Genomic DNA, 13910 nt, shown 5'->3' with positions numbered 1-13910 from the left:
GGAGAGTATTTACAGGCTTTGGTCTTCAAATGAGAAAGTAATTCCTGATAGAGGTCAGCTCTGTGTGTGTGTGTGTGTGTGTGTGTGTGTGTGTGTGTGTGTGTGTGTGTGTGTGTGTGTGTGTGTGTGTGTGTGTGTGTGAGTGAATGCCTGGGGTTGTTTGTGTGTCTGTATATATCTTTATGCATTGGATTGTGTGTGTGTGTTGAGGACAGCAGCAGAGCCCCAGGGGCCAGTTCTGGTTTAGCTGACACCTTTATGACCTGGGAGTGACAGGGCCGTCATTACATCAAACCATCACGAACACACACACCTACACACACACACACACACACACACACACACACACACACACACACCAGCTGTTACTTCTACCTCTCCTCTCATCCCTCCATCCCTCTGCCACTCCTTTGCCAAAGGTCACATTCAGCTTCACTTCCTCCCCTCTTTTCATTTTTTGTATATCTATTTATCCACTTTCTTCTGCTTTTTGATCTCTTCTAATTCCCAGTTCTCCCGCCTTCTCTGAGTAATTAACTCTCCTGCACCTGAAGTTACCATTTTAATATTGATGTGTCAACAGGTGCAGCTTAAAGCGTGTTCACTTAATATCAAGTGAAAACAATCCGCGTAGACTGATTGCGGCTGTTTTCTTAGATTTTCAGGCTTGTATAAATGATTCAAGCATTTTTTTTTTTTTTTTTTTAACAAATCAAATAAACACAAACAGAATCAGAAACAGAGCCATTAATCGTGTAATTAAGAAATTCTTTTTGTGAATGTTTGAGCTCTTGTCATTCACAAGTGCTACAGCAGAGTGAATACATGGTTTATATAAAAACCAGTCCCGCTTTTAACTGTTTATTTTAATCCAGAATGTTTGACTCTTTGTGATCTGCTCTCCAACAAATGGCTGCTAATTTTTGTTTTGTATCCATATCTGTCATGATAATACTTCATTCCTCCCTGTCTGAGACTGTATGCAGCCTGCCTGCTTATCTACATATGTTGTTGTATGTTCAAACTTATCTCTGTTTATGTGATTGCTGAGCTGCTGTTTCCGAGGAACATGTTTGATCTTAAATTTTGATCTAAGCAACGTACATGCTCAGGTCATATTTGTGTATTCTTTTTTGTTAGGCTGCATGCATATGTGCATTGGCATTTTCTTGAAAATTAAAGCTGCACTATTTAGTATTTTTGTATTAACAATGGATCAAATTACTTTTTGTAATATGAAAGGACTTGCTTGTGGAGGAGAATCCACAGAGAATTAATAACCCAACTGAATTCCCCTCAGCTCTGTGCAGCATCCTTTGTCTTTTTGCTCCTTGTTTTGGTTTTAAGGCCTGCAACTTTAATGCTTCGGTTCATTCGGTTTCCAGCAGCGGCAGGCAGCTGTTTTCAACTGAAAAAGCTCTTAAAAGTGACAGAACGCTACCTGCTCAGCACCATATCACAGACAGACGCAGTTGGGGACTAGCTGGTGGCCACTTAGCAACTAAAGAGCCCTTGAGTTAGTGGCCAAAAATAAAGCTAAAAAGAGAGTGAATATTGGACTCACATTCATCAGGTGGATAGAAACAGGACTCTAAATGAAAGCTAATGCTGCTCTGTAAATGGTGGATGTATATATTTGATAATACATTCCAGATATTAACTTTATAAGGTGATAATACCTAATTATAACTTCTACTGTTGCCCTGCAGTGGCAAAAAAAAAAAAAATCAGATAATATAGCTTTGAGCACATATTGCAATTTTGTCATTTCCATTTAGAGTTGGAAATTTTAAGAAATTTGTCAGGATAAAACTCAGCAACAAGTGTTTCTCATATAACTACTATCATTGTGATACACTATTGTTAATTGTGATTAACCCTGAGGCGCCCGGTGGCTCACCTTACGAGAGCGGCCCAGTTTAGAGTCCGACCTGTGGCCATTTGCTGCATATCGTCCCCTTTCTCCCCAACTTTTCTATCTCTCCCTCTCTCACTGCAGCTAGAATAAAGGCAAAAATGCTGGAAAAATAAAAAATAAAAAGATTAACTTGTGATAAATTTGACCCAGCTGCTTTTCCCTCTCAGTTGTTAAAATTCAGCCCTTTGATGAGATTCTTACTCTGAAATACCATCTAGCTTGTAGCTGATAAAGTTGGGAGTCTATAAAGAGACAAGTTTTTTTTCAAAAAAAAAAAAAGAAGCAGTAATAAGCCTTGTGCTGCTGACTGTTTTTTATGTATGGTCCACATATGACCAAAGAAGCTTGAAATGAAAGAACGTCCCATTTCTGCCAAATGGGGAATTTAGGTTAGAACACAAAGGGTCACAGACAGACACAGACTGATCAATCATAATACAGTGCTGTCATTGTAACTTAATATGAAAAGAGCTTTACTAATCAGGATCGATATGTAGCAAAAGCACTCATGATTTTATCTGCGTGTCTCAGGCTGCGTGTGTGCCGGTGATGCTGAGTAACGGTTGGGAGCTGCCTTTCTCCGAGATCATCGACTGGAACACAGCCGCAGTCATCGGCGACGAGAGGCTCCTGCTGCAGGTAACAGCCCGAAGACACGCTCACACAAAAACCACACGCTCTGTATATCATCTGAAAACTAAAAACCCTACAGAGAGGCAGCAGCAATCCCACAGCTGAAATGAAGCCCTTTTTTTGTGACTGTTAATAGCTTAAACACACACACACACACACACACACACTCATTCTTGTTTTTCTTTTAAAAAGCAAAAGTCCTGGTGTGTTTTTGTTTTGTTTTCTAGTAACGTGGTTGTCAAGCAAACCAAATTCAAGCAGTATACTAAGTCCTTGACTGCTTGAAAATGTCACTCAAACCCCCGCATTGTTATATGAGAGGACAAATAAGTAGAATGAGCAAATGGATTTGGCTGAAATTGCTTCAACTTCATGGGGGAAAAAGTAATTATATGCCCATTAAATCTTAATTTGAGTGAAGTGTGTAATAATATTGTTTGACATTGAGTTTTACAGCTTAGGAGCTCCATCTCAGGCCAGGATGTTTCAGGCACCAAATGCATCTATCTCTGGATTTATGTTTTTTTACAACAACATGGTGGGCCAAGATGCACAAAACATGTGAAGCACTTTATTAGGAACACCATACTAATACAGGGTAGGGCCTCCATTTGCTCTCAAAACAGCCTCAGTTTCTTCACGGCGTGGATTCCACAAGAATGTTGGAAACATTCCTCGACATGACTGCATCACATCATTTCAACGTTTGCGGGAAATAGCCATTAGAAGATGGTTAAAATGTGGCCATAAACGGCTGCGCACGGCAACAGCAACAACTCCGCTCAGAGAGGCTGTGGCATTCAAACCATGATTGATTGGTAAAACATTCCCCACACCATCACACCACCAGCAGCAGCCTGCTCTGTTCACACAAGGCAGGCTGGGTCCATGAACCTGTGCCCACTGCAGCCTCAGACTTTGGCTCTTGGCCGACAGAGGTGGAACCTGACATACATTTCTGCTGTAGTTCATCTGCCTCGAGGTTCAACATGTTTTCTGCTCACCACAGTTGTAAAGAGTGGTTATCTGAGTTACCATAGCCTTTCTGTCAGCTCCAACCACTCTAAACTCTGGAGACTGTTGTGTGTGAAATTACTTCCCCTTTTACTATGACAAATAAACTCACACTAGCACTGAACTACACAGCTCTTTCAAAAAATACAAAAGCATTCACCAAATGGCTCCTGCAGCATTTAAGCTTTTCTTCCCTAATACTGTTTGATGACTGTTGCACTTATTTTTTGTGAATTCCCTCTGCTGTGTGCTTCCTTCCCCTCATTGTTGTCTTCTGAAAATTTAACTGTGGGACTATAATTTTAAAAATAGGATCTTTTGACCCCCATACTAAGAAATTTGCTAAACACAAAAACTGCTTTCCAGAGATGTTGACTTAACACTTGAGACTTGACTCCAGTCAGGCTTAAAGGAAAAGTCTGACATTTCGAGGAAATATGCTTGTTTGATTTTTCTTGAGTTAGTTCTCACATCCGAACACTAAATGAAGCTGCGGCCAGCTGGTGGCTAACTTAGCTTAGCATAGTGACTGTAAACCTGGGGGAAATAGCTAGCACCTACCTCATCATTATATGTCATTTATTTAATCAGTACAAAAAAACCAAGGTATAACAAATGGAAATGTTTTGTGGGTGGTTATGTGCCAGATAATTTCACGGTCCAGATCATCACATAACTGTCTGTAAAACAGTTTTTTTCATTTTTCTTTTTTTTAAACTTGTGTCTCCAGTCTTTGTACTAAGATGAGTTAACCGCTGCTTCTCAGTAGCTTCAAACCCACCATTCAGACATGAAAGTGATATTGATCCTCTCATCTAACTCACAGCAAGAAGGTGAATTAACGCATTCTCAGAAATGTCAAACCATTCCTTAAGTCACAAAAATGAGGACTTAACTACTGACTTGGATTGGATTTTGTGAGACTGAACTTTCATGACTTGAGACTTGGAAGCAGTAATATTTCAAGTTTTCTTGACCTTGAAAAACAGCAGTTTGATAAACACATACTCAACAAAGTTTCCAACCAAATGTTGTGGTCTAGTGAGGTCACATGTCAAGTGTGGTCACATGATAACAGGTGGTCATATAATGGCTACGAGATGTGGGGAAAAGTTGGACTCTGGGGTGAAATTTTTTTTTTTTTTTGATCTGGTAAAATCCTGGAACAAATCAATGACTAAATAAGAGACAGATCTTAAATGGAAACTGACCTTTAATATTACAAGGAATCCGGTAAGCAAAGTGCTGAAATGCCAAATCATTGTAATGGTCAGTATCTGAAACCTGAAACAAATGCAAATGACTTGCATTTTATTTATGAAAGCTTAAGACTTGACTTGCCCCCAAGGACGTGGAGCTTGTTTTGAGAATTACTTTTAGAACATTTGAGACTTGGACTTGAACCAAATTACCTAAAAAACTGTTGTGTCTACTACTGTAAAAAAAAAACCAAACCCTGCAGTATCTGCTTCAGCCTTCAGTTCACAAGGCCTCCACAGTGTAGTGTGCTTTATCTGTTGATGGGAGTTTCCTGAGTGTATCCTTGGGACCAATTTCAATCTTCCTGTCACCACATTTAAGGTCCCAGATCAATCATTAGAAGCCAGCTTTCGCATTTACTGCTGACTGACTGCTGTTTGTCTCTTGCAGATTCCAACCACGGTGCGCTCCATCCACCAGGATAAGATCCTGTCCCTCAGACAGCAGACTCAGTTCCTCTGGGAGGCCTACTTCTCCTCTGTGGAAAAGATAGTGCTGACCACACTGGAGGTGAGGATTCAAGACACACATGCAGAGAGATGTGCACACACACACACACACACACACATGCACAAACACAAACTCCACCCATCCTTTTGGCCTCTCTGCCTTCCTCTCTCCTTCTCCTCCATCATCAATCTTTCTCTCGGAGGGCTGCGGTGTCACAGCAGACTCTGCAATCTTCGCTTTATTCTCAGGTGTCACTGTGGTCTCTTTGGTACTAGGCTAAAAGCAAAATAGAAGGGTGGAAAGTGTTGTTTACAGAGAGCAGAAGTGAAGTTTCAGCACATGTTCACAGAGAATTTTCTCACAGGCTGTTTTTTTTTTTGTTTGTTTTATTCAAAGTGCACAACAAAGGGTTTCGCGCTTATGTTTTCAACCCTGAAATCTCGACAATGAACAATATGTTGGCACAGTTTCTGTAATAGTATTGTCGATAGAAGCAAAAGCGATAGTTGTAGTGGTAGGATTTTTATCGTGCTACCAGTGGTATTAGAGATGTAGTAGTGGTTGTAGTTGTAAGATAATAAACTGTATTTTACTGTTGCTTCTAAAGCAGTGACCTTAAAGCGGGAGCAAATAATGGCCCTCAGTAGGCGTGAAGGGTGGCTGTACAGTTTGTAGTCGTCCTTCACAGAGAGCAGAGAGTGTGATCAGTGCCAACTCTTTCCAATAGTGACCTTGTCAAACAGCATATTTTCACAACGCTTTAGTCCGTCTCTGTGTTTTGTGTATTCAAAACAGTGTCTTTCAGAAGGAAAACTGAAGTCATGAAACAAAGTAGTTCACTTTGTCTTCCAACAATGTCTAAAGGAAAAAGTATTTGTAGGTCAAAGGCAAGGCGGAGAACCTGTTGCCACAAAAAGAAACAAGATGTTTAGTTAGAATAGTTGAATAGTTGAAATGAGGATAACAGAAAAAAAAAAGTTTCAGGCAGTTGCAACATGTTGCGTTCGTCTGCATGGATGCATTATTGAACAAGCCTGCTGGGCACAAGGTCAGCAGGTCAAGGGGCCCCCTCGGGCCACAGCTAATTTATGTCAATATTTCTTGTTTGAAATTCATAGAGCTCAGTTAAATGACACAAAATGACTTCAAAGAGAGGCAGAGACAAACACAGAGTGACGCACGACGACCAAACGGAGAAACAAAACGACGTCAAACAGATGGAAAACAACCACAAAGAGACACAGAAAGACTTGAACCAGGGGTCATTTTGGGATTCCTATGTAGGAGGATTGGCGGGGGCGTGCTCTCATAATCTGCCCATGTTCGTTTGTGCAGTTAAAAAGTGCCAGAAGTTTGACCAAAGTAAAGTGTGTTTGGAGAAGTGGATGGTCGCCGTTGGAATCCATCCAGCTGCACTCGTTGAAGGACAAAACCACAAACTTTTTTTTTTTTTTACAGCCACCATTCAGGCCTGCGGGGGCTGAAAGTTTCATACTCGCAAGACAAATTTAGGTGGAGTATCACTTTAAGTTCAGAAGCCTCCTTCCTTCCTCTGACCTTTTTATTATCATGTGCATCCACTTTGTTTACAATAACCCACTTTAGCGAATTTGTGACTGGGAAAAAAAAAAAAAACAAGTCATCCATCCAATCCCCATCCCTCATTATTCAGTTTAAACAAGTAGTGTATAGATGCAGGGATAACACCTGGATGCACTGCTGGCTTCATGCTGTGGTTACAAATGTCTTCTTCTTTCAGCCTCCTCTCTCATCCAAGTATCCCATCACGCATTTAATTTCCTTTCTTACTGCACCGCTAAGCCTGGGAGCAAGATTCTCCTCGATGCTACAGTCTTAGTTACGGTATAACCTCCCAAACCTTACATCTGAATTTGACTTTTCCACACACACACACAGGCACCTACACACTCTCAAACACACAGCGCACGTAATGGGTCGTGGCTTCAGTGTCTAGAGTCTGTCTGATTTTAGCCAGCTCTACATCTCTGGTCTGTTTGTTATCTAGCCCTCTCCTCACACACACACACACACACGCGCAGACACACACACACACACACACACACACAGTCAGAAACACATCTCCATATGTCAAGGTGTGTCAGCCCAGATACACATGGCACCACCCAGGCATAACCTTGCTGACATGTTGTCACTCCGCACTAAAGAGCAAGGTGACACGGCGAAAGCCTGTGACTCAGTGTGTATTTGTGTGTGTGTGTGTAGTTTTTCACTGTGTGCGTGTGTGTCTGCACATTGAATTCAGCAAGGGCTAAACGCTTAATCCTGACTGACTGTCCTGTAAAAAGAGCGAGAGAAGGGGAAGAGTGGTGGGAGAAAGGGTGAAGAGGAGAAGGGGTGACATATGTAAATGGCGTTGCTGTCGTGGCAGCCCCCGAGATAACGAGCGACATGGTTTATTCATCCTGTCGCGCCTGTAACCCCCCCCCATCCACACACACACACACACACCCTCCTAACTGCAGATCTGTAATGATACACGCACACACACTCCGATATCTTGACAGATTGAATCTCCTCGCACACATTCACAAACACACTTGGTTTTTAATGACTTCCCACATCCACTCCAAACTGTGTGTGTGTGTGTATCTGTGTGCGAGTGTGTATGTGTGTGTGTGTGTGTGTGTGAGAAGAGATGGCCTCCAAGCTGGAAACACGAGTTCAACCTATCATGCGGCGTTTCCTGTCAGGAATCAGACACGTTTCGACCAATCACAAGGTCAATATAGCCGGATCTGCGGCGCTGGTACACCTATTAAACTCACCTATTAAAGCCAAGTTCACAGTGTGCTCCCGGAGAAGCAGGATTTATCTATCATGCTCTAATTGGTTGATTGTGGCTGTTCTGAGGTGAGATTGAGTCGTCCATCATGTCCCGACTGAGGGCTGCCGACGGGGGAGGAGCTGCAGCCAAGCGAGCAAAATTGCCCCTCATAAGGTGTAAAGGGCTCGGGGTTTTTAAGGTGGCGGGCAGTGGTTTTATAGACAAGCTAACGGATTTCGAGTTAATCTGTTCGGCTGAGGCAAATGGTTATCAACTACCCTCAGGGATAGAGCTTGGGAAAGTTAAAAAAAAAAAAAAAAAACTCAGTCTTTTTTTTTTTTTTTTTTCCCTCTTTCCTCACATCCCTGCCTCCACATGACAAATTCATATGTTGCTCTGTCAGTATTATTACAGTAAACCCCCTCCGGCTATATTATTAACATTTTACAATTCAGCCAGCCATTAGCTGCCCACCCATCGCCCACCTGACTCTCTTTACCTCTTTGTATATATCCGTCCTTTGAGTGACCAAGCCAACAACAACAACCTCCCGATTCAACTGCGGCCATAAAACACAACCGCAAAACCTGTGTCTGTTTTTACTGAAGCAATTTAGCATGGCTCAAGGGCACGGCGACAATATCTCTTTCCTCTGCTCTGCCTCTTCAGCAGAGGCCAACGGCGAGCTGCAGCTGGGGAAAAAATAGTGCCACAATACTCGCACGTCTGAGCGTTTGACTGACTTCTCTATTTGAGCACAGAAAGGATCGAGGCAGGCCTGACTGATTGGTGTTAAGACACAGCTGATGACTTTGTCTATGTTTGGCTCTTCTTTCTTTTCTTTTCTTTTTTTTGTCCTTCTTTATGTTTTGAGTAACTGATGGGCGCAGATGCGTTTTGACTCGCTGATCTGTTTTTTATTTCTTAAAAAAAATAAATAAATAAAATAAAAAAGACCTGAGTTTGGTTTGTCTGCAGAGGAAATATTACACGATACCTTGGATTTCTTTCAGCTCTGCTTTGTGCCACAGCGATTCACTCCTGACACGATCAATAGCCGCTATTGAGGTGGTAACAAAGCAAACATTTGGAAAGCTCAGCTAGCGTCTAACTTTCATCCAGCGCCCGCAGACTCGCTCTTATAACAGTTTCTCACCTGCTCTAATTCACTGGCTGAGTTTTGAATAGCGCACTGAATATTATTCTGAACTGAAATGGGGTTATTGCAAGTTGGAACATTAGCGGTGTTGGTATTCATTCACATTTATGACTATCTGCTTCTTGCCATTTCCGTGTGAAAACTCATTTCACAGTGTGAAATGTTTTATAGGTGTGATTACGAGGCTCATTGATCAAATCCTTAATATTTCAACCGGCATAATCTCAAAGGCAAACGTTTGTTCCTTTATCAGCGCAAATAATTCAGATTTTTACGAGTCCCCCGTGATCCGAGTGAGTGTTGTCTAAAGGTAGTTCTTGTGTTTGTTTAAAGTCGGAACGGCTCTGGAAGGGAAATCCTTACAAATGGCAGGGTGGTTTAGGCACTAGAGAGACTGTGCTGTAATTAAAAGTTTGGTCCTGGCACCAGTGTGTGTCCAACAGGAACTTCGTGGTTGTCAAAGCAACGCAGATCTTTGTAAATTCTCTTAAAGGCCCCTTTGAAAATCTTCATAAGTTAGATCAAACTTCCCCCCTTACAGTTTGTAAGCTTCAGTATAATCTGTTCCTTCCCTTACTGAAGTGTTGATTAATGATTATCTTACACGTCTTGTGCATCGTCTTTTATGTGAGTCAGCATAACATACAGCATTTAGAGATATTTGTTCCATTGAAGAAAGCTTCTAAATTAAGACAAATGAATATGAAATGAAGCTCTGTGGATCTGACTAATAATGCAAGTGTAAGATGGGGTTTTACCAGTCAGGGACGCTCTAACACTAAAAAGTGGAGCTTGACCCAAACCAGGAACAAAAAGTCAGCATGTCTCTGCCTCTACTGCTTTGATTTTGACTATATTTTTTATCTGTCTCTTGTCTTTCTGTCCTCCATCTTTATGGAATTACAACACTAAATCACAGGAATACCCTTTTAAAATAAATGTGGTATTATTAGTCTGGATAGTCTTCAGTTAGTCAGATCAAGTCAGGCTTTTTTTATTAAGCCCAAAATCACAAGTTTGTCTCAGAACATAAGACAGCCTTAGATCCCTGGCTCAGAAACCGAAAGAACACCCAAACCAAAAAAATAAAATAAAATAAAATAAAAATACAACACAATTATTTAAAAAGGAGAAACTTCAGGAAGAGCTACAGAAGACAGATCTCTCTTTGAGGACAGGAAAGCAAGAATACCTAGTGCCTTATGTGCTGCGTAGACAGAAGTAGTAAAAATACAATACAGAGACACAGAGTTACTGCAGTGAAGACAGCAGTGGCAAAGACTCATTTCAGTGAACAAATTAACAACAGCAGGGGAAAACTTATTTTAAAGATGCCACATGGAGTTTTCTTAGAAACAAAAGTCACATTCGGTGTTACTCGCCAAAGTTTTCTTCAAGCGTTTTTCTCCATCATTTGCAAAGCTGCTTTTTTTTTTTTTTTTGAACATTGTAAATCCTGCATTGTTTAGATCCATGTTCACTTCTTTCCAGCTGTTGTTGGTGCATTGCTTCTTCTCTCAACATATTGCTGCCCTCTGTAGATCAGTTAAATAATGTCTCATCAATTGTCAGGGATGTGTATCGCGTTGCCCTTGGTTGCGTATGCACGAGACAAAGCACTACCAGAGGTCAGAGACTCCACAGGGGACCTTTTAAAATCGAAAAAACAGTTGCAGAAAACTCTGCAACAAATTAATGTGACATGTTCCCGACTTTGTATCTAAATTAAAACAAAACGGTCAGACGATCTTATTTGTAATTAATTGGTTGTGTTGTTGTGTGTTCCTCTTGTTTCCTGTGTGCAGATCATCCAGGACCGTGTGCTGGAGCACGGCTCCAGGAGCAGCCTGATGTGGAACAGCCACCCTGGGGGACTCTTCGCTCTGCCGCAGTACTCTGGATACCTGGGAGACTTCCCTTTCTACTACGCCACACTGGGTCAGTAACAAACACACACACACACACACACACACACACACACAAACAGAGACACTACATAAACCGTACAAAGTGCTGTTACGTAACAGCAATCGCGCTTCTTGCACACCTGTGCAGCAGTGAAGTGATCCATAAAGGTTGATCAGGAAAAGTTTCTCCAAAGGTTTCCTCATCATCCATCACGCTGCCGCCAAACACTCTGTCACAGTTTCTGTGGAGGAAAACAGTTTTCTGCAGAGCTGCGTCCAGCGGCGACTGTGGATTTGGAACCTTGTCTGAGCAGCAGAAATATTGCCTTCACCCCTGATCTACTGCCCTCTTCCAACGACTGTATCTAGCAGCAAGTGCAGTGGAGGATTGGGCCCTTGACGGATGTTTGTATTAGTCCTGCTGACACACCAGCCCGTCCATCATTGCTTTTTGAGTCAGCAGTGCTATGGCTGCTGCTGCTGCTGCTACGGCGAGGCCAATTCCTCCCGCTACGGTTCAGCAGCGCCGAGTTCTCCCCCGCCACATATCTGTGACCCAGGAGCTTCTCCATCCCTCACGCCTTCACTCCATCATCATCCAGCGCCACCACAAGCATCCACGCACACACTCGCACGCACAATGGTACACGCGCACAAATTCAGTTGATGGAGCACCCGGAGTGGAGAGCTGATATTAAAGTGGATGGGCACGGTGACAGGCATGGATTACAGCGGCAGGCGAGTTTATTTGTTTGTCAAAGAGGAAGCAATTAAACACGGATGGGCTTTTAGGAGACAAGGTGGCTTGTTGCTGATGGGTAAATGAGTAAAATCAAAGAAGAAGAGTTTGTTTCCAAGTGACAATTCTTCTTGTTCTCCAAGAGCAAATAACAAGACACACAAACATACACACACATACACACGTTCTCATCATGCATATTAACACTCAGACACACACAGCAGGAGCAGGGTTTGTTTTTGTTGCTTCAGTAAAATGGAAGTTTGATGTCGAAGCCAAACAATATCTGTGCTGAGAATAATAAAAAATCCCATAACAGCAGATTTTTAGTTACACTCGTAAAATCTAATGCAATCCAATACAACAGCCATAACCTCCACCTTTACAAAGATAATAATGTTCAGTTTTGACTGACAGTATCAGAGAGGTAACAAATTAACTATGTTTATTATTGAGGTTGTAGTTTGCAGTGGTGTTGAACTGAACACCTCTCAGTACAATGCAGTGCAGTATAAAACCACCTCTAATTACGACCTCTATAATAAGCATATAGTTTAATTAATACCTCTACAAAAGTTTTAACATAAACTGAACATTATAAGCTTCATAATTGTTGAAGATGTGGCAGAGCTGTTCTATTGAATTGCATTAAATGGTACTTGTGTTATCTAATTAACTTTACCAATCAAAGATAACAGTTACTGTAAATAAAAGTACATTTTTAACCATGAAAATCATTGTAATTTCAAATAATAACTGCATTAAAACATAAAACAAAACTACATTAAACTTGAAATAAAAATTAGAGTCGATGCCAATAAAAATGTTTATCGCTGCAATTTCTCACTGCGTTCTGTATCTGCCAAAGCATGTACATGCTACATAGGGAAACAAGTATGTAGACACCAGAGCTGCAATGTTCGGATTTTCTCACTCCACAACCATAAACATTAAAGGGATAGTTTGGGTTATTTGAAGTGGGGTTGTAGTATGAGGTAGTCGTGCACAGTCAGTAGACTCGGATCAGCGTGCTGCCAGTTACGAGACGCAGAGCGATGTGTTGCTGTGCACGAGGCCAGCAGGAAAGAAAAAAAAAAACGTTTTAGACACTTTTAAAAAGACGGCCCACCAACCAACCGCCTAAACTATCCAGTATCCGTTTAAATTGGACGCTTCATGTGGAATGTTTTCAGCGCTTTATCTTCACATCAAAACAAAGTGAAGTTTAGCCAATTCTGATTCACTCAGCAGACCTGCGGCTGCGGCACAATAGAGTGCGCGCTGTATGTGCGCTTGTGCGTAGGATATGCGCTAGTACAGCGTTTGAGACAAATGTCGTACCAAAGGAAAGTGCTGTTTTTTTTGACGGGAAGATAACGTGCTGGAAATATTCCACATGAAGCGTACATTTAAACGGATATTGGATTGTTTCGGTGGGCGCCCTGTGCGCAGCGGCACATCGCTCTGCTAGTGTGCCGGCGCTCCCTGCTGCGTCTCCTAACTGGCAGCGCGCAGATTCCAATCTACTGCAGGTAGTAATACACTGAATGACTTCATGACCTCACACAACCCCACGTCAAGTAACCCAAACTATCCCTTTTTAATATGCTGCCGTAACAGTTTTCACTCCTCTGGGGGCCTGGGACCAGGCTGCAGGGATTTGCTTCCGTTCAGCCACGGGAGCATCAGAGAGGTCAGACAATGATGTCAGGTGATAACACCTGCCTCGCGGTCGATGACCCCGCTTATCCCAAAAGTGCTGGGTGGGGTTGAGGTCACAGATCTGTGCAGGCCAGTTAATTTCTTCTGGAAGTCAGAAACCAAACCACACTCAGAAAAGTGTAGTTTTGTGCACGCACAAGAAACAGCCTTCCCATAACTGTTCCCATAAAGCTAGCAGCACACTGTTTTCTAAATCAGTTCCTAACCTAGTGTGAAATATCAGTGTGTGCTTCAGCATTAAGATTTCTTTAAATTGGAACTAAGGGGACAGCCCCAACCATAAAAACAGCCCTGCAGTATTG

General features: G+C 42.0%; 1 protein-coding gene across 2 annotated transcripts in view; it reads left to right on the top strand.

The window, feature by feature from the left end:
• Positions 1-13910, top strand: part of LOC111222995 (exostosin-1b) — a 140803-nt gene that overhangs the window by 96199 nt on the left and 30694 nt on the right. For both annotated transcript variants that reach the window (XM_022746945.1, XM_022746946.1), the window contains exons 3-5: positions 2450-2557; positions 5216-5335; positions 11046-11178. In XM_022746945.1, coding sequence (XP_022602666.1) covers positions 2450-2557; positions 5216-5335; positions 11046-11178 — 361 coding nt within the window. The remainder of the gene's footprint in view (positions 1-2449; positions 2558-5215; positions 5336-11045; positions 11179-13910) is intronic.

This window comes from Seriola dumerili, unplaced genomic scaffold, assembly GCF_002260705.1.
Source record: "Seriola dumerili isolate Sdu_G_001 unplaced genomic scaffold, Sdu_1.0 BDQW01000110.1, whole genome shotgun sequence".
In the NCBI taxonomy this organism is placed as follows: Eukaryota; Metazoa; Chordata; class Actinopteri; order Carangiformes; family Carangidae; genus Seriola; species Seriola dumerili.
This window is presented reverse-complemented; position numbering and strand designations above follow the sequence as displayed.